The sequence below is a fragment of the Cupressus sempervirens genome, chromosome 9 (genome assembly GCF_028749045.1).
Source record: "Cupressus sempervirens isolate cs-2001-9-10 chromosome 9, ASM2874904v1, whole genome shotgun sequence".
NCBI classification, from domain to species: domain Eukaryota; kingdom Viridiplantae; phylum Streptophyta; class Pinopsida; order Cupressales; family Cupressaceae; genus Cupressus; species Cupressus sempervirens.
In genome coordinates this window covers 397,973,757-397,999,905 of record NC_143126.1, presented here as the reverse complement: position 1 = coordinate 397,999,905, position 26,149 = coordinate 397,973,757, and the positions used below count along the sequence as shown (strand labels likewise).

Below are 26,149 nucleotides of genomic sequence, written 5' to 3'. Positions count from 1 at the left end.
TGTTCATGGTGGGTTTCTGTGAGATTCAAAGTACAAGTGTTATTGTTATCGATTGAGGGTAAATATTTTTTGGGAAAACACATATATCTTCTCAGCGACGTGGGAAGGTTTCCTAGAAATTTGTAAGGCAAAATGGACATCTTCTCAATTTTTCATCTATAGGTAAACTATCTTGTCTCACTATACCAAACTGGAGTCTACATAGTTGAATGCAACGGGTCAAATTACTCCTCAAGTTGCATAGCTTAGACAATCAAAAAACTAATCTGGGGCCAAAAATGTTTTGGAATATAGTACCACAACAACCTAACTTGGATGCTCCTTAGCTAGTCGTGTTTACCCTTTATCACTTGGAGATAGTAGGGAAAAGACTGCTATGTACAAGTTTGATGGTGAAGCTAGAGTGAGTGAACAAAAACCTGGTTCAAGTAAATTGAGAATATCCCAAGTCACTCACTTAGAATTTATGCACAAATTGTGTCTTGCCATGAATAATTCCAGTGAATGAAATGGTAGATGCATGCAAAATAAATTTACCAAATTACAACAACAGGTATTTAATAAAGGATGAACTAGGAGAAAACCCATATAGCTGATGATTAAATCCAAGGATATCTAAAAAATTGAATCTCTAGAGCTAATAAAATACCATATGCATGTGACAAAGATTTAGAAATATTAATTTCTATGTTAAAAATTAGAAATTGGTTATAGATTCCTAAAGTTACCTAGATGACAACAACAACTCACAAACAACTTCGATTCTCAACATTCCAGCTCATGTTCAAAATGTTTACACTATTCACAGATATTTCCACCACTGTTCTAGGAGGTTATTTATAGAAGGGTTACATAGTCGGTGAAGTGATTAGATTCTACAGATCATCAAAAGATATGTTAGGATATATAAAGATTTATAGGTATAAGATTTCCAAATAAATATGGTCAGTAAACAAGATTTAGAAGGAGATTTGCATTTATTGATTATTACCAATCGTAATGGGAGACGAAAATCGTGATTAGAAAGCCCACAATTAACAAGACTGCCAGCTACATTGGTTTAAACAAACCACCAATGGTATATGGTGGCAGTATGTATGAACGGACAGGTCTTCCCTAAAATGTCCGCCTATAAAATTCATTTATTAATATAAGGCATTAGACTTCAACCTTTTCCAATTTAAAAAAAGAAAAAAAAGAAAAGAAAAGAATTCTATATTTTATTATTAACATACAATTTGTCATCTAAAATTATTAATGTCTAATAAAAATTTAATAAAATTCTAAATAAAAATATTATTTTTTATCTAAAAATATCTCCTTAAATTTTTCAAGAACTCATAACCCAAAAGCCCCACAAAATGTCCATACAAAACTAAAATTAGTTAAAAAAAAAATTCATTTAACTCAAAAAGCAAAACATATATGATAGTCAAACTAACTTTTGTGCATAGGGTTTTTCGCCGCAGCTTCGATTCCATAAACCCGACAATATATATCGGTTCTTCTTGACAAATTATATACATCAGCTATTCAGATTGATCTCGGCTGTGTATTGGGAGCAATCGGGTGCTTTTGATCTCAATTTATTTCATCTGGGTTCTAATCTGTATCACCTGGGTTGTCATTTTTTCATCTGCGTGATTTGTTAATTTTCTGTTGTTTGAATTAACCTTGCGCGAAAATGAGGTCTGCGATGCAGAGGGTACTGGGAGCTTCAATGAGAAGAGCATCTTCAAGGAACTATTCAAGTGGAGCACTACCGCCACGCAAGGTGGTTGTGTTAGGTGCTGCAGGAGGCATAGGGCAGCCATTGTCCCTGCTAATGAAACTCAATCCCTATGTATCTCAGTTGTCTCTTTACGATATTGCTGGAACCCCCGGGGTCGCTGCCGATGTCAGCCATGTCAATACACGAGCTGAGGTGGGTTTTATATATTTTTAACACTTTTTTCGTTGTCCTCTGTGAGCTTGATTTGACATAGTTTTAGTCTAGCAAGGTTTCTTGGGTTTGTTTTTGGATGGATATCCTTGATTTGTAGGGTTTTATTGCGATAGACATTTTATTGCGATAGACAATCTAATTACCCACCAGCCCTCGCTCAATGTCTGACTGGGTCGGATTTTGCTTCTGCCATTGGCTGTTTTGATCTTCTATCTTTGACACCTGTATTTAGGTACTAAAACTGTTTGATGCGAAGTTACAAAAAAATCACTGTTATCTTACCCCTCAAATCTGGATCTTATTATTGAAGCAACAAGTGGTCGGGATCTGTTTTAGCTTCTGTGCTATATATCTCGAAGATTACGCTCTTGTGGAAATCGGCCAACATTTCCTAGGTTGCCATATAAATATGCAATTCCCTGGCTCTTGGCTGGTATTTTATGAATGGTTTTTGATAGACACATGCCTTTTAGCAAATTCCGTAACTGGATGCTGACCCACGTAAATATTTCATTCTAGACACCTCGACATTATGGTTCAGGGAGGAGGATCCTACCCACATCTTCTAGTGAGATAAGAAATTGCCGAAATCTTATCGACCCACTGTCATGCCCTAATTCATTGTCTCTGGCGCCCTCATTTGAAAGGGTGCACCCTGGAGTCTACACATTGGTTTCTTTTCCTTTGACAGATTGGGGGAGCCTAATAGTGTGGGTGATGGATAGCCCAAGCGATATAACGTTTCTTATCACAGTCAATCACAATGATACCCAAAAAACATAAATTTGAATTGCTATGTATGGGCGAAAAATGAGAACCTCGAGGTTTTGTGGTCAGAATACTTGTTTAATCACCACTGTCAATCTTGTGACAATTAATTGCATTTTGAGCTCTATTCAACTTTTATTACCTTTTATACAATTAGTACATTGTTCACCCTAATGGATCTACTTATGCGGAGGCATTTACATAGAAAACTATTCTACCTTGAGTTTTTTGATCTAATTGCTTCTGAGTCTCAATCTGGTTGGACTGTAAATATTGAAAATGTTTGAAAATGTTAGGAAGGAAGTGGCAGTGATCTCTCATCTACGGGCTCTTTAGTATTTTTAATTTCGCATGTAGCTGATGATAATGCGTGTGTGGCTTCAGGTTGCAGGATATATGGGCGAGGAACAACTTGGCAAAGCATTGGAAAATGCAGATGTTGTGATAATTCCTGCTGGTGTGCCTCGGAAGCCTGGCATGACCCGTGATGATCTCTTTAATATCAATGCAGGAATTGTTAAAAACCTTTGCAGTGCAATTGCAAAATATTGCCCAGGGGTAAGTTGTAACAATCTTTGGTTAAGTGTTTTGTTTGAAATTCTTATCATTTGCACTCTTCTTATCTGATATCCTTCGGCAAGTGCCTTCCATATTTTATTTAAAATAAGTATCTATAAGCAATCAATATATACCCCAATATGTTGGCCTTAAATGTGGCGGTTTAATCTACTGGAGCAATGAGTATATGGTGCCCTCTGCAGTTGGTTGTGTTCTATATCAAAATATAAATTTTTGTGTCCCATGAACAAAGCTAATTGTCTTATTTCCTCTGTAGCGTTGATGCCTGGAACACACCTTAGTATGTAGGAGTGTGCAATTTTATCCAACTTGGGTGAAACGATTATGATTTTATGTGTTGGAAACATTTTTAAGCAGTGTGAGTCTGCATCTGGTTAAGTTTTATCTTGAATTCTATCCTTGAAAGTATATGATGCTATTTTCTTTGCTCTTTCTTGTGAATCATTTTTGCACTTCTGTGTTAATTGGAATTAATGTTTGAAATTTGCAGTCTGAATTGAGTGTATATACTTATTCGGTTCCATTACTATCATTTTTATGATAGAAAAAATGTATAAAATGCATGCTATCAATGTTTGAGGAATTTGAGAAATTGTATTTGCAGTGATGTTACAAAGTGTGAAGTGTGCTTTTGCCCATGGAATGATGTGTTTTATATCTTTTCGCAAGCTGTTTTTGGAGGGTTATGCTGATTAGTACATGCTCTTGAATTGTGGAATCTGGACTTATATACTTGTTTTATGTTTGGATATTTATTTATTTTTGATATGATATAATGATTGGGAAATTTGGGTTGTTTTATGTGGGAACATTGTGTTTATGGCAGGCATTAGTCAATATGATCAGCAATCCTGTAAATTCTACTGTTCCAATTGCTTCCGAAGTTTTTAAGAAGGCTGGTACCTACGATGAAAAGAAACTCTTTGGTGTGACTACTCTTGATGTTGTCCGTGCAAAGACTTTTTATGCTGGAAAGGCAGGGGTTCCTGTTGAAGGTATATTGGATTTTTAATTTTAGCCAGTTGAAGGAAGATACTTCTAGTATGTTCTTTTTAAGCTGTGCTAGAAATGTCATTTAAATTATCTTTTATTTTCATAAAGTCTCAACTTTTATTAGAATGTTTGATATCAATTGTTTTGTTGGGCTTTTAGGTGTTGATGTGCCTGTTGTTGGTGGACATGCTGGTATTACAATTCTTCCTCTTTTTTCACAGGTAAATGATCTTTAGGAAACCTGAGTGTTCATCATTTGATGTTCGTTTGATTTTTCAGAGCTTGGATGTTGACTTATCAATTTACGGATGAGAACAATTTGAACATTGTTCTTAAGAACAAATAAACTCCAGAAGGGAACTGATGTCTTTCTTTTGTTGTCTTTCTTAGGCAACACCTAAACCTAACTCTACTTTGAGTGAGGAGGATATTAAAGCCTTGACAAAGCGTACTCAGGATGGTGGAACTGAAGTTGTTGAAGCAAAAGCAGGCAAAGGCTCAGCAACATTGTCTATGGCGTAAGTTCATATTCTTTTGTATTACAAGGCAGTATCTATCATTTAAATTTTTTTTTTTTATGTGTTTGCAAATCTTGACCTTGACTGTACATTTATTCTTGATATGCCATTCAATTATAGAGGAAGAAAGATCTTAGATAAGCTATTAGCGTTTGGTGAGTTTCTTACCGATCAAGAATATGTTGTGGGTGAAACTGTCTGTCCATAGCCTCTTTGGTACCCTATAAGGTGGTTGGGATTTGGAAACTGTTTTCTTTTCTCAATGCATTTCTTGATATTCAAACAGTTTTGCCTTTTAATTTATTAGACAGTATTACTGCCTGTTTCTGACCTATACCTAGCTCAAATTTTATTCAGTTTTGCTCCACAAACTCTGTCAAATGTCTTTTCCTGTCTACAGCAGTGGTACTGATTGTGTCAAAGTGCATACCATTAGAAGGGTTATGGGTTTGAAAATCAGGAATTTGGCATCATACAATTTTGAAAGATCTTAAAACTTTCTGCCAACAAAGAGCGAAGACACTGCTGGCCATGTTACTTGTCACATGCAGTAGCTTGGCACTGCTTCGTTGATTTTGGGCCACTAAAGTCTAGGCCTGAATGTTTTTCTTCACTTTCTGCTTGTATCTCAGTTTTTTTTTTCTTATTTCTCAAATATAATCCGTGAAGTAGGTTTTCTAGCTTGAAGTATCTATATTAAAAGCATATTTTTGTGTATGTGGATATTTTACTATGTTACCCGGAAACGCGTTTCCTGCCCTAAGCCTTGAGTTTCGGAAACCGTCCCCGTTTTGGGGACTTGGGGACGGCCAGAAACGTTTCCAAGCCATCCCCACCCAAGCAAAAAAATCGGAAACCCGTCCCCAAAAATTCGGAAACGGTCAACGTGTTTCCAGATGGTGTTGACCGTTCCCGGGACTCCGTAGCTGTTTCCTATCCGTCCTAGGGACTGCTTGAAGTTTCCAATTTTAAAATAAAATTCAACTTTAAAAAAACAGTACTAGTGATATGCAATTTTTTATTGTTTTCCCCTGGGGTGTAATAGAGAAAATATTAAATCACACTGTACCTAGCTGTTGTTCATGATTAGTTAAATATTTAAAAACATAACAGTAATCCGAGTTTAGAAACAAACAATAATCTTAGTATCTGTCCAGAAAAGTTCACTATTAAATTGTTAATATACAATACTTTTATTGTTTTCTCAAGGGTACAATAGAGAAAACATTTCACATTCTACTTTACGTAGCTGTTATTCATGATTAGCTAAATATTTATGCTAAAGTTTCATCTTTTGAAGCTGTTATAGTGTAATATCTTCAAATAGGGATGCTAGGAAAAGATAACAAATATTATAAACTAGGGCACAAACATTCTGAATATTTATTTGCATTCAAATACGTCAATTACAGCTCAGATATTATGTCAGAATCAGATTTGAGTTTATCAACTAAACACAGTTTTTTAGATTATATTCTGAGTTTAGAAACATACAATAATCTTAATATCTGCCCTGGAAATTTCAGTTTTGAAATACAACCTTCCTTACTATTTCTGAGATAAAATAGAGATGGATATGCAGATTTTGATACTCGACTTGCCCAGAAGTCTGCTGTCCAAAAAACATAAATATAGGGTTTACACATATCAAACATGCAAAGTCGTCTTTGAAATGATGGCCAAGTTATAATGGCCCAAAATGAAGGTTTCAAATCCTGGTGCAATTAGTTACAAAGGTGCTGAAACGCAGCACCAAATTAAGTTGCTCAGGTCAGCTATAAAATCGGCTAGCTAAAAATGTCTTTCAACAATATATATATATATAGCCGTCCCCTGCCGTCCCCTATTTCAGCCACAAAAAATACCGTTCCGGAAACCTGTTTCCTCGTCCCCCCGTCTCGGAAACTCGGGGTAACATAGATATTTTAATTCAATAAGCAGAGCTTTATAGAGCCTGTAGAAAATTGAGATGAGATGAGTTGCTGGAGAGAACAGCACTTTTCCAACAATATATGAAAAATGTTTTGGATGACAACTCTATAAGCACTGTTCTTTTGGAGATTGTTTGTGTAGTCAGCGCATCATGCATCTAAAGGTAGTAATGCCTCTAAATAGTATCCAAGTGACTGATTTGTAATTAATCTCATGTTCAACCCTCATAATTTACAATTGAAGGTTTGATTTGGTACCTGTAATTGTATTAGTTTGGCATTAACATGTTCAATAAATTGGTAGTATTGCATCTTGATAATGGTGGTCTATCTTGGTTTTGCAGTTATGCTGGAGCTCTCTTTGCTAATGCTTGCCTGAAAGGTCTTAATGGGGAACCAAATATTGTTGAGTGTTCCTATGTGCAGTCAACTGTCACTGAATTGCCTTTCTTTGCCTCCAAGGTTAGTGCTCTTATTGAGGATTTAGTGGCAATCATGGTTTCCTTTGGAGTGAAGTGTGCCGGATTATAAACTTTTATTTGTTTTATAGGAGTATCAAAAATTAGATGCAAAATCTTTCAGCCTTTTTAATTAATCTTAGATTCGGGTAGAAACAAGATTTATTGAACAATAACTTTCTTGAAAGGAATTTATTGGTACAAAATCTTTATGGTAATACTTAATGATGGCCTTAATTTTAAAGCTACCAAGGCCTGATGTTTTGTACACACACACCATTGTTTGGATTTTGGATTAGCTATAACATTCAAATAGTTTTGAAATTTTGATTTCTGAATATGCTGGAAATATCTTTAAGTCTTGTAGTCTCTGTTGCGAATATGTAAGTTTTGATACCCAAGTAAACCCTGGGAAGTTGATTGTTATTGCTATGCCCCATAGGGTCTGAAGTACCCTTTGAATTTCCCAGGGTGAGGGGTTCACTTCAATTTTAAGAACTTTATTGAAAATCAGATTCTGCTTCAAATATTTCTTGACGTGTCCTCTACATTCAATTGTGTATTATTTTTCTAGGTTGAAACAATTTTTTAGCATCCAAGCTGTGTAATGTATAAGCATATCCACTAATCTGAGGATTACCTGTGCAGGTAAGGTTGGGGGTAAATGGGCTGGAAGAAGTTTTGGGCTTAGGTTCTCTGTCAGAGTATGAGAAACAGGGATTAGAGCTCTTGAAACCAGAGCTGAAGACTTCTATCGAAAAGGGTATTAAATTTGCAAGTGAGAACTGAGGATGGCTAGCTTCACAGCGTGTTGGCAATGCCCTTTTGCTATGTTTAGGGAATCTGACCCTTCCAACAATTTTCATTGTCATTTATTTGATCCAAGAGTTCTTTATCCCTTAGACATTTAGATATTTTTGATGAAATAATGTGGTTGCACATCCATCCCAGGAGCTGTGGAATGTGCTAGCTATAACTTCTTTTTGGTACATTTAGGAAGCTGAGTTCCTTCCAGTGATCTTCATGATTTTCATTTCTTTATGCGCCTTCGGTTAATTAATTAGCTCGAGTATGCAAGAGCCTTTACATCTTAAAACATTTAGATCTTTACGAAGAAATAATCCCCTCTTGCACGGCTATTCCATCAGCTAGGCATGTTTATGCCTGATTAAAAGGGCTTTTTCATTGTCCTAAATAAAGTTTCCTTTTCTCATTTGCTGGTTTTACAATGTTCTTTTTGCCTCTTTTTGGTTATAGGAATAATTTTATTAATCAGTGAATTTGGTCTTCAAGTTCAGCTTAGACCATAAGGAAATTAAAATGTATGGATTACAAAATATAAAGCAACTTGGATCACTGAATGATACTGAACTATATTCAGAAATAGAGGTAATCCTACAAAGATTGACTCAGAAATATATATAATCTCGCAAGGTTGCCCGAAACTTGTTTGATTGGTTACATTTGAAGTATACAAGAACTAGTATCAATCTGGTTATAGCTCTCAGCATAGAGATCCGAATCAACATGCTGTAGTGAAGAAGTGGGGAAAGAGGGTAGGTGCCTTTTGTCATGATTAGAATTAGAGAATGAATTATCTCTGTTGGATGTGCTTTTGTTGTGTTCCGTGTCAAATGTACATTCCTTATTTGACAAACATGAACTGCATCGAAGGAAGTTTAAAGCTTGCATATTCCATTTGCATCGGTGTGTATTAATAAGGTTGGCACCTTTTGGAATGGTTAGTCTACTTGAGGTGAGATGAACTTTCTGCTATATTCTTGTTTGTATATTTATAACAAGAACTATTGTGTAAAATAATTGATGCCTGAGCCGATTTTTTCTCAGAATAACAAACGGCATGCATTTCTGGACTTTAATATGGCTATATAAAATAATATGAAGGCTGGTTATGACCATTTTGTGTCTTGAGGAGGATGGAGCATGTTCTGATGTTATTGATACGCTGCTGTATATGTAATGATGTTCTCATTGTGTTATAGATTCGAAATATCGAACTTGCCTGCAATAAGAACTATACTAATGTGTAAGCAATTAAAGCTTCCTGTTCCGTTCTATAACGCATCACGAATTGTTGGCAACTCCAATAGATTTCGATTCTTATTGGATGTAAATCTTAAAACAAATGTTAAGCTGCGGTAGAAAAATCAACGTATCCTTCAGGGTGGTTGATATATTGGGTAAAATATAGATGCCATCAGATTACCTTTTTTTATTATGGCTATTGGAATCCTTTCATTCGTCATGCCTTAATCACTTCATTCGTTATGCCTTCATACCTTGTGTCTAGAGTGAAAATATTTTTTGGAATCACTTCATTCGATAAGTAGGAGATAATTTCCATAGCAGGTCAAATTGTGATATTGCTATCAAGATTTAATTGTGTGATTTTGAGTCAAACTCATTGACCCACATTTCATGAGTAGTAATTCAACATGAATCCAGCTCTCATGAGAATAAATGGAACACTTAGCACTGATCCAATGAGTGCTAAGTGTTCCATTTATTCTCATGAGAGATGGATTCATGTTGAATCACTACTCATGAAATGTGGGTCAATGAGTTTGACTCAAAATCATAGAGTGCTAAGTGTTCCATTTATTCTCATGAGAGATGGATTCATGTTGAATCACTACTCATGAAATGTGGGTCAATGAGTTTGACTCAAAATCACACAATTAAATCCTAATAGCAATATCACAATCACTTCATTCGTCATGCCAATATTTTAAAAAAAATGGGGCAAAATTGAGGCTTCTCTACATGATTCTTCTATATTTATTCATTGTTGGATCATTTGTATAAATAGGGTTTCTTGATAAATTAGGATTCAGATGTGCTTTAAAAAAGCGTAGTGGATCCTTCTTTCGCAACGATTCAATTTTTTAATAAGAAAAATGATATAACTTTAAGAAATGTATATTTAATGTCGATAGGCATTCTACAATGGCAGAAAGGGTGGATTATGATGGTGGGAGTGTGTTAATATTAACAATTATTTTTGAGCTAAAATTTGATAATCATCTGCATGTCAAAATTTCAATATTTGTTGTAAACATAATATATTTTACAAAATAATTTCATAAATGCCACATAAAAATAAAAAATGATTTGCTAAAATTATAAGAATAAATTTTAAGTATTTTATAATTGATATCTATCAACATTTTTAGATAGATTTATTTAAAATATCTATACTAGTTAAAATAAATTTTAAGTATTTTATAATTGATATCTATCAACATTTTTAGATAGATTTATTTAAAATATCTATACTAGTTAAAATAAATTTTAAGTATTTTATAATTGATATCTATCAACATTTTTAGATAGATTTATTTAAAATATCTATACTAGTTTCTAAATTTCTATCTTGACAGTATATGTTTAATGTGGCATTTTCATTTTGAATATTAAAAAAAAAAGAAATTTCTACCTTTTATTTAAGCCTTTTTCTTTATTAAAACAATTTACAATTTAAAACTAAAATGAGCTAATATACTCTATATCTATAAAATGTTGAGATGCATTGAGGTGTTGAATATTTTTAATGGGCGTATTATAAATAAAGAGTATATTAGCTAGTAGCTACTAGTACTGGGATTGTGCATAACACACTGAACAAATTAATTTGATTAGGATTATAATTAGGGTTAGAATTTATATCATGGTTAGTGTTTATATCATGGTTACAATTTATATAATGGCTAGTGTTAGCAATAGGTTTACATTTTGGCTAGCAAAAGGATAAGGGTTATCATTAAGGTTGGAATTATAGTAAGTATTAGGGTCAAGATTATTGTTTTAGTTATTTTTTAGGATTATGGTTATTATTTAAGACCAACCCTAAATAATAATATCATATTTAATATATAAATGTACATGAATCCAAATGCTAACCCTAATCGACCCAACTTTAAATTGAACCTACATCTTAACCCAACCCAAACCCTATCTAAATGACAAAATGTTGAAAAAGTCAAATACTATAGATTATGCAAGTTTAATAAAACCTACAGGTTTAGGTTAACTATAAATATTAACACCATAAGTTTAGTGTTTATATTTATAGTGTTAGTCTTGTTTATGATGACTATAATTATGGTTAGGGTTATGGTTATAATAATAATTAATTATTAAGGTTTAATGTAGGTTTATGGTTAGGGTTCTAATTTTATGTTATGGTTAGGACTATATTTATAGTTCACAATTAGAATTAGTATGAGTTAATGGTTTGGATTGGATTGAGCTTATAATATACATTGATATGTATTGAGACAATGAGTTTTTTAATTTAATAGTTTTATTACTTAACTCTAATCCTCAATATGAAATCCTAATCATAACACTAACCCTTAAAAGAACCTATCCCTAAACATGGTACTATAAACCTAAATCATAAATTCAAAACCCTCATCCTAAATTCTAAACCTTAAAAAACCCTAGATCATAAGCTATACTCCTAAATGGTTATCCTAATCATATATGCTACACCCTAAATGTTTTTGATAAAAAAACAACTAAAAACTAAGGGGTTTGCCCTTTACAACAGTGGTGGAATAACCATAAAAAACTTGTTGGCAACTAGCACAAGACCAGTTGGTAACCAACACAACCAAACAGTCCCCCTAATGTTTCATGTCAAAAACATCAAAAACAATATACTAATATATAGAGTTACTAGTATTTCTACTTTTAAAACCAACAGAGTTTAACAAATTAACCAACTGCATGTAGGTGGTCATTGCATCATACCACCTACAACCTATAAAATAGTTCAACATAAAAAACAAATCCATCAACAACAGATGGGGAGAGATCAAAAGAGTATTAAAAAACTACAAAAATAAAAAAGCCATTAACTAGCCTCCTTTTTCTTTCCCAGCCATGAGAACCTTGGTTCAATAATCTTCAATGCAAAACCCTGTAACCCTAAATCCTATATGTTGAACTATTATCCTAATTTCTAATGCCCAATTATAACCCTAATTGATAAATACAACCATATTGGTAGAACCTAAACATTACATTTAGGAATATGATTAGGATTGTAGGGTATACATCATGGGTAAGGTTATGGTTAGGGAAAGGTTTAGAATTATCATTAGAGTTAGGATTTAGATTAGAAGTACAATTAGGTTTAGAGTTTGATTTATGAGTAGACTAAGGATTAGGATTAGGATTTAGATATGGTTAGGGCTAAGATTATGGTTTGAATTATACTTAGGAGTAGGGTTAGAGTCAAGGTTAGGGTTAGATTTTGGATTAGTAATTAAACTATAATGAAAGTCTTAAACTAAACCATAATTCATTATATTATATAAACCCTAATCCTAGATGCTAAATGATATTTTGCTAACCTAAAATGTAACCATAATATTAACCATATATAAATCATATATAAACCCATATCTTAATCATTCTCATAACTGTGATCTTAAATCCAAATCATAGATGCTAAACCCTAATCCTAACGCTAATCATAAATAAAAAACCCTAATCCTTATCACTTAACCCTAATCATAAATAATAAACCCTAATCCTTATTACTTAACCTTAATCATAAATATTAAACCCTAATCCTTATCACTTAACCCTAATCATAACGCTAACCTAAATTCCAACCATTAAGAAAATCTAACCCTAACTATAATACTATAAACCTAAATTATAAATTATAAACCCCCATCCCAACCTTAATTGCCAAAATATAATCCTATAAAACCTAAAACCTAAATCCTAAGATAAACCATAATCTTGAATTGTAAACCCTAATACTAAATGGTAAACCCTAATCCTCAATAAAAAATGCTAACCTTAACCTTAACCTTAACCTAGTACTAATTATTATATGAACTTATACCCTAAACCCATGCTTAATCATAACCCTAAATCCTATATTTTGAACTATAACACTTAATTCTAAATCATAATCCTAACTCTATTTGATAATTCTAACTCTATTCGTAGATCTAATCATTACATTTAGGATTATTATTAAGATTTTTCAAGATTAAAGTTTTGGATTAATATTTAGTTACATTTCTTGTTTTGGTTCTTAAAATGTTGATATTTAGCATGATGTTTTAATCTATCAAAATAGATCAGTACAATGACAACTAAAAAGTTATCCAACATGTGAGAAGATTTTGGAAAACTTAATTTTTTTTTACCTTAAAGTAGATAAGTTTGATGATAATGCTTTAAGTTTTGAATTAAAATTTAGAGGAAACTTCAATTAGGTTCAGTGTTAGGGATTAATGTATATTGTGTTTTAAAGTGTAAAAGTAAAATTTAGAGCTTGGTTTTATGTTAGGGTTTGTTATTATTTGATGTTACATTTGATTAATAATTTGGTTTAAACATTATGATGGATTAAAATATATTAGTTTAAGTTACATATGTAATGAGGACATATTAATTAGAAATGTGAACGCATGATAAATAACTATTTAGGGTTTATTGTTAATTTAAACATTGTCAAAATAGGGGTAGTATAAGGTTCAACTGAAGATTTAAGCTTTAATTTGACAAAGCATTACATTCAAGGTTCAACTTGATTTAATGTGTTCAATTTAGAGTTATGGTTAGGGTTCAATGTTATTTAATGTTTTACTTAGTTTATAAGGTGGGCTATTTTTATTTCTTTGGGTAAGGATGACTTAAAGGATTATCCATGACCTAAATATTTATATCTAATTTGATTAATGATTTGGTCTCTATTTGGGATTCCTTAAATTTAAACTTGATTAAGGTCAAAACTTGGATTAGAATAAGGGTTATGGTTCTATTTTGTTTTATCATAGAGTTAATTTGGCTTAGTGTTATAATCTTAGGGCACGATATTGTATTGAGTTAAGGTTCAAAGCAATTTTGATAAGGTTTCAATTTAATTTGATTAGGATTTGGGTCAAGGTTTTTTTTTTTACCCAATGTTTACTTAGTTATACAATTATGGTTTATTTAGGTTTAATACTAGGTTTATGGTATATGCATGTTTTTTTGTCAAGATTAAATTTTTAGTATAATATTTAGCTCAAATTAGAGTTAGAATTATAATTATGGTTTAGGGTTATATTCTTATGAGATTTAGTGTTTGAATTAAGTGTTTTTTTAGTTGGATTCCACTTAATCTAGAGTATTGTTTTCATTTGAAACATTATATATATATAATCCCCTTTCTATACTAATCATATTTTCCTCCTTTTAAATAAATATAAATATAAATATAAATATAAATATATAAATATATATATATATATATATATATATATATATATATATATATATATATATATATATATATATATATATATATATATATATATATATATATATATATATATATATACTTTCATTAAAAATAGAAAGAGAGAAATTATTTATAATATTTTATATAAACATAATAATTTTGTTCGTAAAATTCAATATTTAAAGAAAATAACTTTATCATTCAAAAAACTATTTTTTACTTTATAAATATTTTGAAAACAAAATTGATTACTTCAGAAACATCTTTAATTTGTGTTCCCATTTTTATCACTATGCAAAATGGGTAGAGGTGTTGACCAGTCTTCCCCATCTAAGGTGGTAATATTTTTCACGTCCTTATGTTTGAATCATTAAATGCCATGCATTCATGAAAGGGATACATAAATAATTAATCATGTCTTATCTCCTTATCCCTAAGTTTCTCTTATCTCCTTATCCCTAAGTTTCTTTAATCGTTTGAAATCAAATGTCTTATGCTTGCACAGAAGATTCTTTTAAGTTGTGACCATGCGATTCATGCTTGTTTGCATGATCACAGGCAGTCAAGGGTTATTTCTCAAAGCATTGGTGACAGTGCAATGCAGTAATCAAGCGGCTAAGTCTTGGTTTACATAGTTGCAGTTGGTTAATGATAACTCAGGGTTAATGCAGTGATGTAGCGAAAGTCATTGTTACGTGGCCGCAAAGGGTTAGGGATAATCATGGGTTTATGTGGTGAAGATGCATTTTCTTGTATCACTTGGTCACAAGGGTAACAATCCGGTTAAGGTTTTGAGTTGTGACCATGCGCTAAAGAAAGAAGCAGTCAATCTAATAGTTAATCACATGATCACATGATTAAATGTTGAAAGAAAGAGTTAAGTTGCAAAGGTGCGATAAGGGTCAGCTTCAAACTTCAATAGAGGATCACATAGAGTTAAGGAAAACTCATGGTTTATGCAGTGACATGATGAAAACCTTCATTCATATGGTCGCTAGGGTTAAAAGGTAATCATGAGTTAAGCCTACGATGATGTAGAAAGGTCTTGGTCGTATGATTGCATATAGTTAAGCATTAACCAGAGTTTCAACCATGATGATGCATTTTCCTTAGCACTCGATCGCAAGAGTTAAAGTCAAGTTAAGCCATTAAGTTGCAAAGTGGTGTTCAGAGTTAAAATGTGTAGTTGTCACTAGGTTGCACTGAGTTAATGTTGACCTAAGGTTTAAACAATGATAATGCAATTCTTCCTTGGTCAAATGGTTGCGAGGTTAAAAGCTTAATCCCTAGTTATGACTGTGAAGGTGCAAAGGAGTGACACCTATCTTATGGGTCCCACTATGTTTTAAGGAGAACATATGCATCTTCTCAATCATCAGACCTTCTTAGATCAACAATGGACGTATGCTTGCATTCTGAAGATGTCAAGGAAAGTGGGGATATGCCTGTATGACACATGTACAAGTGGGCCCATTTTAACAATAGTTCATTTGGCCTTGTTGCCAGATCACAATGGGTTGAATGTAACCTAAGGTTGAGGATCCGATGTAGCAATGCCTTTGTTACTTGGTCGAGGGGGTTAATATTGAGTTATACTTTCAAGTTGTGACTGAGTGATCAAAGGATGGATGTGCCTAGATTGATGGTAGGTATATGCCCACATTCTGAAGATGTGAATGGTTTAAGGAAAGTGCAAATACGCCTGCTCGACACATGGACAAGGTGGGACCTGTTTCACATTGGGCCGTAAATGAAAGGATGTTAGAGTGAGTTTTCATATAGATGCATTTCAATTGGTCAACAAGATTGACAAAGATAGAAGAATGTTAGTTTTTCTAAGCCATCAGATGGTGAAGATCGATGATTTGCATATGCCCACTTTCTGAAGGTGATTGATAGTTAGTGAATGTAGGGATACACCCTTTTAACACATGTCCTAGAGGGCCTAGATGGTGAAGTTAGAGCAGGAAGAGAGAAAATTTGATAATGACATATGACATGCTCTAGATGGTTGAATAGTCAACAAGAAAATGGTAGGCCAGTTTTGGAATGAGCTTAATGTGCTTGATTGATAAAATATAATATGTATTCATCCAATGCACTTATTTGAAAAAGTAGTTTATTGTCAGTCTGCCACACCATCACAAGGGTTCGAGATTAACCATAGGTTAATGGTGCAAAGTGGCAATTACCTTGTCACAAGGTTGTCAAAGTTAATGGCTGAGTTAATATGTAAGTTGCGAACTTGCAATCTCAGTCAACAGTCAAACAGTTTAAGCTTGGCATAGTGTCTGCAACTTAAATTTGGTAGTCATGAGAAATGCTATGAGGTTGCAACATGGTTTGTGTTACTAGCTATCACATATTCATGGTCAGAACTATTGTTAAATGCAGATTGTTGCAATGGTGCATCTAAGGTTTGTCCACAGTGTTGGGGCTTCACATGATCACACAGATGGTGGAATTTCATTTTTGAATAAATTTTTATCAATAAGGCCAATGAATGATTCATTCGACATTTCTATAAGACAGAGCAGTTGAAGAATAAGTTGTGATGGTGTGGTCTTCTTTGGCCTATTGTATCTTTGTGTTGTCATTGGGTTGTAAGGTGGGCCAGTCTCAAGTTATCGAACGAATATTGATCGAAAGAAGGAGAATGCATTCATTTGATAACAAACAACCGAAAAGAAAAGTTTACAATCTTATGATGTATTTTATGCCATAAGGTCATGAGATAAAAGGATTGTAGCATCATATGATCACACATCAACTTGGTCATAAAAAAATATATCTGTGAGGATGCAAAAGGTGGTGAACCCTGCCTGTGAAATAAAGACATGTGGCTCCTACTGGCAGTCAGTTAGTTTTGACTGATGGTGGTGGAAATTGATCACAAATCCAAAACTAGGAAATGAATCATATGATATTTCTGATCTACACCAGTTAAGAGGTTCATGATCAAAGGGAGTGGAAGGAACAGAATCAGTTAAAGGGTCCCTATAGCAGATATCACCTAGTGCATATCTTAATCATTTTTCTAGCTTCACCCAAATATAGATATGGTGAATGTAAGATGAATTTTTTCTGAAAATATCTGTGTTCTTCCAATAGTTTTAGGACATGTGCCCCTCCCATCTGAAGCTTGTTGCAATCCTTTTCTTTATAAGGATTTCCAAGATGTGCAAAAAGGGGCTGGCTAGTTGAATTCTCGAAGTTTCTATACAAATTTGGTGTTTTCGTGATCTCTCTTGAGTCCTTCGTAGTTTTTTATCCATTTTTTCTTACAGTCGGTCTGGAGGAATGTTGTGGAACTACCTTTGAAATCTAAATAAAGGAATAGTTCATAAGTCCTTATTGTGTTTTTGCTGCTTGAATTACTAATATGATATAAATTTTGTGATTCATTTTGAATCTCTGAGTCTTTGTCTTAGTTTTATTTGCAAGTGAGGTTTTGGATATGTTCATGCAGGTATAAGTCACGAGTCTGTGCTCTATCTCAAATAGCTAACTGTGAATGTCAATATTCCCCTTAGCATCTTGTTTGAAGTGCTTTCCTTTTTATGAAATAATCTTGTATGAGTTTCCAATGATCAATATTGTGCTTATTTCAACTATTCAAAAGTGTTTCATCATGTCAGTCCAACAATATCCTCATATTAATGTTTGGTGTATCACCCCAATATCGCTTTCAACATTTAGTTACAAGCAATCCTTCTATCCCTTTCCCCCTTCAAGTTTAATTTCAGTTTGAAGAAGTAAATAGGTGAACATCATAAGCAAGTGGTCTATAATCCAGAGATTCACTCCTAACCTTGATATACCCACTACCTAGGAGTGTTTCCATGTTACTCAAAGTTGATTGAGTTAGAATCTAGTTTAGGTGCAACTTCTAGAGATAACAATTCTAGCACACTCGATGGGACCGAGAAAAGAGTTTCTAGTCTTTTCTTCATATTTTCTTGCTATTGTTGATGTGTACAACAATGAATCAACTTGTTAAGAAGTAAAATAATTCATACATCTGGTGACTCTAACTATGAAAAGAAAGACAAGTGCATATGATTTATGAGAAAAGTGTAGAATTTTAAATATGGAGAGTTACCCCCACCGAGAAGGAGAGGTAGAATAGTTGAAAGCATCTAGGATACCCTCGTTCATACGAGGAGTGCCAGATCTACTCGTCCACCAATAATTCCTGTTGTTGTTGTTCCAAGGAGAAGATTTTTTTCAAACACCAATGGCAAGACAATTTGCTTTCATCCCTTTTAATCAAGGAAGTCCATTTCTTTTCGCTCAACATCATGATATTTCTCTAGCTACTTTAAAGAGTTTACCAGCTTTCACTGGAGAAGGCCAGATAACAATATTTGAGCATATCAGAGATGTTGCAACATTATGCAACATGCATCATGTCACTGAGGAAGACGTTGTTGTGAAGCTCCTTGCAACCTCATTCAAAGGAAAAGCTCTGCAATGGCTTAGAAGCCTTGTTGTAGGATCGATCAATTCCTGGCATATATTAGGAGATGTCTTGACAATTTTTTTTGAATATAAATTAGATTTTCTATCTCTTGTTGAACAACTCACAATCATCAAGCGTGCTCCTCATGAGCAGATGATGGACTTCAACTATAGATTTCAAAGAACATGGAGTAGAATACCAATTTAGGTAAGACCTTTTAGAAGAGCATTTTTTTCTATATTTTTTGAGGAGCCTAAATAGTGATATCTCTATCATGATCCAATCTATGGGAGGTTATTCATTACCACAAGGTTATGCAATTTCTATAAGAGATGAGAATAGTCTTATTCAAGTGGGTAAAATTTGTCCTAGGCCTCCAATACCTATATACCTAGATATCCAACCTAATACAACCCTAGCCATACCACCTTTTAACCCATTGCCGACTATTCCAAGCCAAGAAATCATAGCTGTAGGCCCTTCAAGAGCTACAAGAGCTAAGAGATGGCCAAAAAAGGATGGAAAGCCTCATGCAAAACTTGACCAATGAGATAGTAAATATTAAGAAAGGAGTGTATCAAGTTAGACAACCATCCCAAACCCAAAATCAATTTCCAATTCAACCTTCCTAGCAGCAATTTCAAATCTAGTACACACCTAATAGATAGAATTATAATTAGAGACCTTTTAGGCCTTATAATCCTAATCCTTTGAATACTCCTCCCCCTCCAAATATAGTTAGAGATATGGTCCCTGCTCAAAATAATCTAGAAGCAAATTGTGATTGGTTTTATCCTTGTAATCAATAACACAATTAGGCTACATGCTCTAATGGGATGATGAATCAAGCCTTAATGGTGCAAGGTGATTCTAGTGCACAACCTACATCTAATGTTGATACTGAAAGGCAACTAGAGGTTCCTCCTATAGATGCTACATTCTTGAATTGGCAAGAAGAGGAGCATTGTGGTGTGAATAGACTTAATACCACAAGTGGAGTCTGTACTAGATCAAAGAAGAGAGCCCTAGAAAGTAATGTAGGGACAAGTAAGCATTTGTCAACTGAGAATCCATCCTCACTTCAAGGATCAAAGGAACAACAAAGAAGTCTTCTTGTTGTCACTCAAGAACAACCGCATCAACAAATACATCTTGTTGTTCCTTAGGTTTAAGAAAAGGTACATACTACCATACCATTTAATATTGTTGAGAACATGAAAAGAATGAGGATAACCATGTCCATGTGGGATTCTCTAGCTATTCTAGGACAAATTGACTTGTTGAAGGAAGCCTTAGCAAAAGATATTCCAAATCAGGTTGCTAATGAGCCTAGCAAACCCATATTCACAAATCAAGGGGCTATCTCCCAGGCTAGCAACAAGAAGGAAAATCAAATCTAAGGTAAGGATTTGAAACCTCCACCATTTTATGTTTCATTGATTGTTGGAAATAATTTGGTTCATAATTCCATGGTGGAAAGTGAGGCTACAACCTCTGTTATGCCCAAGAAGATAGCATACTAGCTAGGTTTAAAATATGAACCCTTAGAGAAAGGTGTAGTCCAACTAGATGGTTCATATGTCAACACACTAGGTCTCATAAAGAATGCAAGTCTAACACTCCATGCATTTCCTACCTTTTCTATTCCCCATGATATATTTGTGATATATTTGCCCCCATATTTTGGCCTTTTCTTATCAAGAGAGTTCATAGCCAAGATAGGAGGCTATTTATCAACAGATTAGCCTCACATGCTATTTAGGACTAGATATGGAACCAAAGTAACCATCTGGTCTGAGTTGCATGTCAAAGACCATATTGAACCTTACACACCTAGTGTTATCAATGATAATTGTATTGCACTTGATCAAGAAGAAGACCTTTTTTCCCAAGATACAAACACTCAAGTTGATAGCATCCTTGATGTCTTGCTAGATGAGTGGGCAAAAGAAAATACCCCAACAACTGAGACCAATAACATTAACATTGAAGATATTACAGATATTGGTCTACAAAATTATGTCTTCTAAGATGCTAGGTTAGTGATGCCAAACCTTTTCAAGAACACAACTAATCATCTTGAGCAGCAAGATCAGGTTTGGGAGTTATACTTTGATAGATCTATGAGAAAGAATGGTTTAGGTGAGGGGGAAATGTTGATCTATCCTTAGGGAGATAAATATTATACAACCTTTCATTTCAGTTTCACATGCACAAACAATATAGCTGAATATGAGGGGCCAAAATGAGAGGTATCAAACACATTAAAGTATCTGGAGATAGTGAGTTAGTTGTGAACTAGGTGAGAAGATTGCACATGACTAAGAATGACAAATTAAAAGGCTATAAGCAAAGAGTGTGGGATATAGTTGAAGATTTTGATGCTTTTAATATAATTTCTATTCCTAGAAGAATGAATCAACATGCTGATAGATTGGCTACTGTGGGAGCACAATTTGATATAGTTGGACACATTAGCAAAGAAGAGGTAGAAAAGCATACCAAATTTTTGGTCATACCCTCCATACCTGACAAAAATGTTAATTGGAAAGTTTTTGATAGTGATGAGCAAATTTTGAATTTTCTACTTGAAGAAGACATGCATTCAACTTTCAACCAACATAAGGTAAAGGAACAATATGGTGATTAGGTTATATAGCCAAGTTCCAAAAAAATGCCCAAAGGATTGATTACTATAGAGTCTATATTTAACACCAATGACCAAGTTAAAAGGAATAAAACTAGCTTGGTGGTTCAACAACATCACTATGAAGACCTTGAGATTGCAGAAGGAAATAATTTAAAGTTTGGTAAGGCAATTCCTATTGAAGAAAGACAATCTTACATCCATATTTTTCAAGAGTTCAATGATGTTTTTTCTTAGGGATATGCAGACCTTAAGGGTTTTGATCCATGCCTTGCCCAACATACTATTGAGATAGAATCAAATTCCAAACCCATAAGGCAGAAGCAAAGTTTGGTCAATCCAAAGTTAGAACCCTTAATGCAAAAGGAAGTTTTCAAACTCATTATGAGTGGAATAATATTTCCTATCAAACACACTAGCTAGGTGTCGAATCTGGTTCCTTTTAGGAGCTAAGATTATGTGTGGATTTAAGAGACCTCAATAAAATGTCATTGAAAGATAGTCACCCTTTGCCATCCATGGAACAAATTCTTCAATATGTTTCAGGCTCAAAGAGATTTTCACTTCTTGATGGATATTTTGGCCATAATCAAGTTCTAGTCAATGAGGAAGACCAATTCAAAACTGCATTCACCACAAAATGGGGAACCATGGCATGTAGAAGGATGATGCCTTTTGGCTTGTCTAATGTAGGGGCAACTTTTCAAAAGGCCATGGAAATGGCTTCTAGCAATTTGATATACAAATTTGTGCTGATCTATGTGGATGATATCACATTTTTCTCCAAGCATGCTATAGATCACCTGGGACATCTGAGACAAATCTTAGAAAGATGTAGGGAGTTTGGCATATCTCTTAATCCAAAGAAGTGTGTGTTTTCTGTCCATGAAGGAAATCTCCTGGGATATGTTGTATCCAAGCAAGGCATCACCATTAATCTTGAAAGGGTTGCAACCATTTTAGAGTTTCCTTTATCACATCACAAGAAAGTTTTACAAAGTTTCATTAGGAGGATCAACTTTGTCAGACACTTTATTCCAGATATTGCTAACTTACTTAACCCATTGACCTCAATGCTTAAGAAAAATATTGTTTTTAGCTAGTCAAGGGAAGCCAAAAGTATTTTTGAAGCAATTAAATAAGCATTATCAACCACACCTACTTTAGTAAACCCCATATTTTCAAAATATTTCACATTGCATGCACATGGTAGTATGGATACAATTTTTGCAGTACTAGTTCAAAAAAATGATCAAGGTTTGGAACAACCTGATACTTTCTTTGGTAAGGGTTTAGAAGAATATGAGAAAAGATACAATTTCATTGAAAAATATGCGCTTACTGTGGTAAAAAGCCTAAAAAAGTTCAGACATCTAGTTTCCAGCAATAAGATTCATCTTATGGTAGCTCATCCTAGTGTGAAAGAGTTCTTGTTAATTAGGGATCTCAATGAAAAGAGAGCTAGTTGGATAACTCGAGTCATGGAATATGATGTAGATATCAAGGTGACCAAGCTTTTCAAAGGAATAGGTTTATGTGAACGACTATAAAATGAGAAGATTCAAACCATTGATGATATAGTAGAAGTTGTCCTTGCTAATCAATCTATTCCACAACAGGACCAAACAAAGAGATGGCTACAAGATATGGTTCATTTCTTACAAACAAGAGAATATCCTTAATCACTTGATAGAGTCAAGCAAAGGTATTTCAGATTGCAATCTACACCTTTACATTTTAGTTGATGGCCTTTTGTTTAGGAAAGACATGAATGGTGTTCTCCTCAAGTGTATTGACAATGACCATACTAGTAATTTTTTGGAGCTATTCCATGGTGAAGGAGGTCATTTCTCTCCAAAGATAAAAACTTATAAGATCATGAGGGCTAGATATTATTGGCCTAACCTATTTAAGGCTCATGCATGGGCAAGGAAGTGTAAGTAGTGTGCATTATTTTTTGGAAAATAAAGGCTGGATGCCTTACCTTTGCATCCTATCCTAATTGATCAACCATTCATGAAGTGGGGTATTGATTTTGTGTACCCTATTAACCCAAATTCTAGTGCTAGCCACAAATGGTTCCTGACTGCCATGGATTATTTCACTTGTTGGACATAAGAAATAGCTCTAAAGGAGGCCAATGAAACCAATATTTTGAATTTCTATGATGATTTGATTTGCACATTTGGAGTTCCCGACTCTATCATATTTGATAATGCCTTGGCATTTGTGGTGACAAGAATAACTAAATGGGCATTGAAGAACGAACTATATCTCAATACTTCATCAAAATATTATTCCCAAGGCAATGACCTAGCTAAAAGCATGAATAAGAACTTACTGAGGATTTTGAAAAGAACTTTAGCAGACAATAAGTGTGATTGACACTCCAAGTTGAAGTCAGCGTTATGTATTGATATAATCACTACCAAGAGGATTCTTTGCAATTCACCTTATGTTCTAGTATATTGGAAGCAAGCCAAGTTGCCTATTTCTATAGAATTTCCCTTATTAGAGCTGGCTGATAATCTAATGCTTTTTGAAGAAGATGATCCATTGAAGCTGAGATATGCTAAATTACTAGAGCTCAAAGAATGAAGAAATGAATCATTGTAGAAAATGGAATACCAGTAGCTTCAAACTAAAAAGGTTTTCAACAAGAAATCCAAGCTCAAAGTTTTTAAGGAAGGAGATCTAGTTCTACGTAGGGATGTTTTAAAAAGTAGACTAGGCCATCATAATAAGTTTGATAACATATGGATAGGGCCATTCATAATTTCAGAATGCAAAGAACATAATGCCTACCAACTATCAACTATGGAAGGATATGTTTTGTCAATCCCTATGAATGAGATTCATCTCAAGTTTTGCTTCGAGGTATGATCTTTAGGTTCTTTCTTGTATATAATTTCTTGCTTTCATTTCCCCTAAGTGCTATTCCAACATAGGTGTGTTTAGTTCTAGTTTTTTTCCTACTTTCAATAAAGTTCTTGAGTTCCATAGGGCCGAGCAAGAAAGTGTTGCATTAATGCCAGTCTTAAAAGTGTCCTCATTCATAATGATTTTTACAGCTATTCATGATCCAACTGCATATTTTTGAGCATAGATAACTGGGTTTTGAACCCCATTAGCATTTTTTTTGACTATATACCCAATAGATTGATCAAGGCCACTAGTTTGATGTCTAGCAAGTAGCCATTCAGTAGAAATTGCCAAAAGTGTTACCATTTTTATCACTATGCAAAATAGGTAGAGGTGTTGACAAGTCTTCCCCATCTAAGGTGGTAATATTTTTCACATCCCTATGTTTGAATTATTAAATGCCATGTATGCATGAAAGGGATACATAAATACTTAATCATGTCTTATCTCTTTATCCCTAAGTTTCTTTAACCTTTTGAAATCAAATGTCTTATGCTTGCACAGAAGATTCTTTTAAGTTGCGACCATGTGATTCATTCTTGGTCGCATGATTGCGGGCAGTCAAGGGTTATTTCTCAAAGCACTGGTGATGGTGTGATGTAGTAATCAAGTGGCTAAGTCCTGGTTCATACATCCATAGTTGGTTTATGATAATTCAGGGTTAATGTAGTGAAGCAAACAAAAGTCATTGTCATGTAGTCGCAGAGGGTTAAGGATAGTCATGGGTTTATGTGGAAAAGATGCATTTTCTTGTATCACTTGGTCATAAGGTTAACAATCCAGTTAAGGTTTTGAGTTGTGACCATGTGCTGAAGAAGGAAGTAGTCAATCTAACAATTAATCACATGATTGCAAGATTAAATGCTGAAAACAAGAGTTAAGTTGCAAAGGTGCAATAAGGGTCAGTTTTAAACTTCAACGGAGGATCACACTGAGTTAAGGAAGACCCATGGTTTATGCAGTGACATGGGAAAAAAATTCATTTGCATGGTTGCCAGGGTTAAAAGGAAATCATGAGTTAAGCCTCTGATGATGCGAAAAGGTCTTCTTCACATAGTTGCAAAAAATTAAGCATTAACTAGAGTTTCAGCTACGATGATGCATTTTCCTTATCACTCGATCGTAGGAGTTAAAGTCAAGTTAAGACATTATGTTGTGAAGTGGTGATCAAAGTTAAAATGGGCTATTGTTGCCAAGTTTCACTGATTTAAAGTTGACCTAAGGTTTAAGTAACGATAATGCAAATCTTCCTTGGTTGCATGGTCATGAGGTCAAAAGCTTAATCCTTGGTTATGATTGTGAAGGTGTGAAGGAGTGACAAATTTCTTATGAGCCCCGCTATGTTTTAAGGTGAATAGATTCATCTTCTTAGTCATTAGATCTTCCCAAATTGATGGTGGGTGCATGCCCATATTCTGAAGATGTGCACAGTTTAAGGGAAGTGAGGATACGCCTGCATGACACATGTACAAGTGGGACCATTTTAATAGTAATTCATATGCCCTTGTTGTCGGATCACAATAAGTTAAATGTAACCTAAGGTTGAGCTTTTGATGTAGTGATGCATTTGTCACTTGATCGAGGGGGTTAATATTGAGTTATACTTTCAAGTTGTGAATGAGTGAACAAAGGATTGATGTGCCTTGTCGCATG

General features: G+C 34.0%; 1 protein-coding gene across 1 annotated transcript; it reads left to right on the top strand.

Moving 5' to 3' along the window:
- Positions 1–1,520: 1,520 nt before the first annotated feature.
- On the top strand, positions 1,521–8,405 carry LOC149538934 (malate dehydrogenase, mitochondrial-like). The gene is made up of 7 exons (XM_089800322.1): positions 1,521–1,924; positions 3,098–3,271; positions 4,119–4,287; positions 4,445–4,506; positions 4,676–4,803; positions 7,079–7,196; positions 7,841–8,405. Exons 1-7 carry the CDS (start codon positions 1,685–1,687, stop codon positions 7,979–7,981), a joined length of 1,032 nt encoding a protein of 343 aa, XP_089656448.1. The 5' UTR covers positions 1,521–1,684; the 3' UTR covers positions 7,982–8,405.
- The last annotated feature ends 17,744 nt before the right edge of the window (positions 8,406–26,149 follow it).

What these genes read in the sequence shown, in the direction of transcription:
- LOC149538934 (XM_089800322.1), top strand. Translation starts at nt 1,685, where the DNA reads ATGAGGTCTGCGATGCAGAGGGTACTGGGAGCTTCAATGAGAAGAGCA. An exon ending in ATGTCAATACACGAGCTGAG is followed by an intron (nt 1,925 to 3,097) that starts GTGGGTTTTATA and finishes GTGTGGCTTCAG; the next exon opens with GTTGCAGGATATATGGGCGA. An exon ending in TCAGCAACATTGTCTATGGC is followed by an intron (nt 4,804 to 7,078) that starts GTAAGTTCATAT and finishes TTGGTTTTGCAG; the next exon opens with TTATGCTGGAGCTCTCTTTG.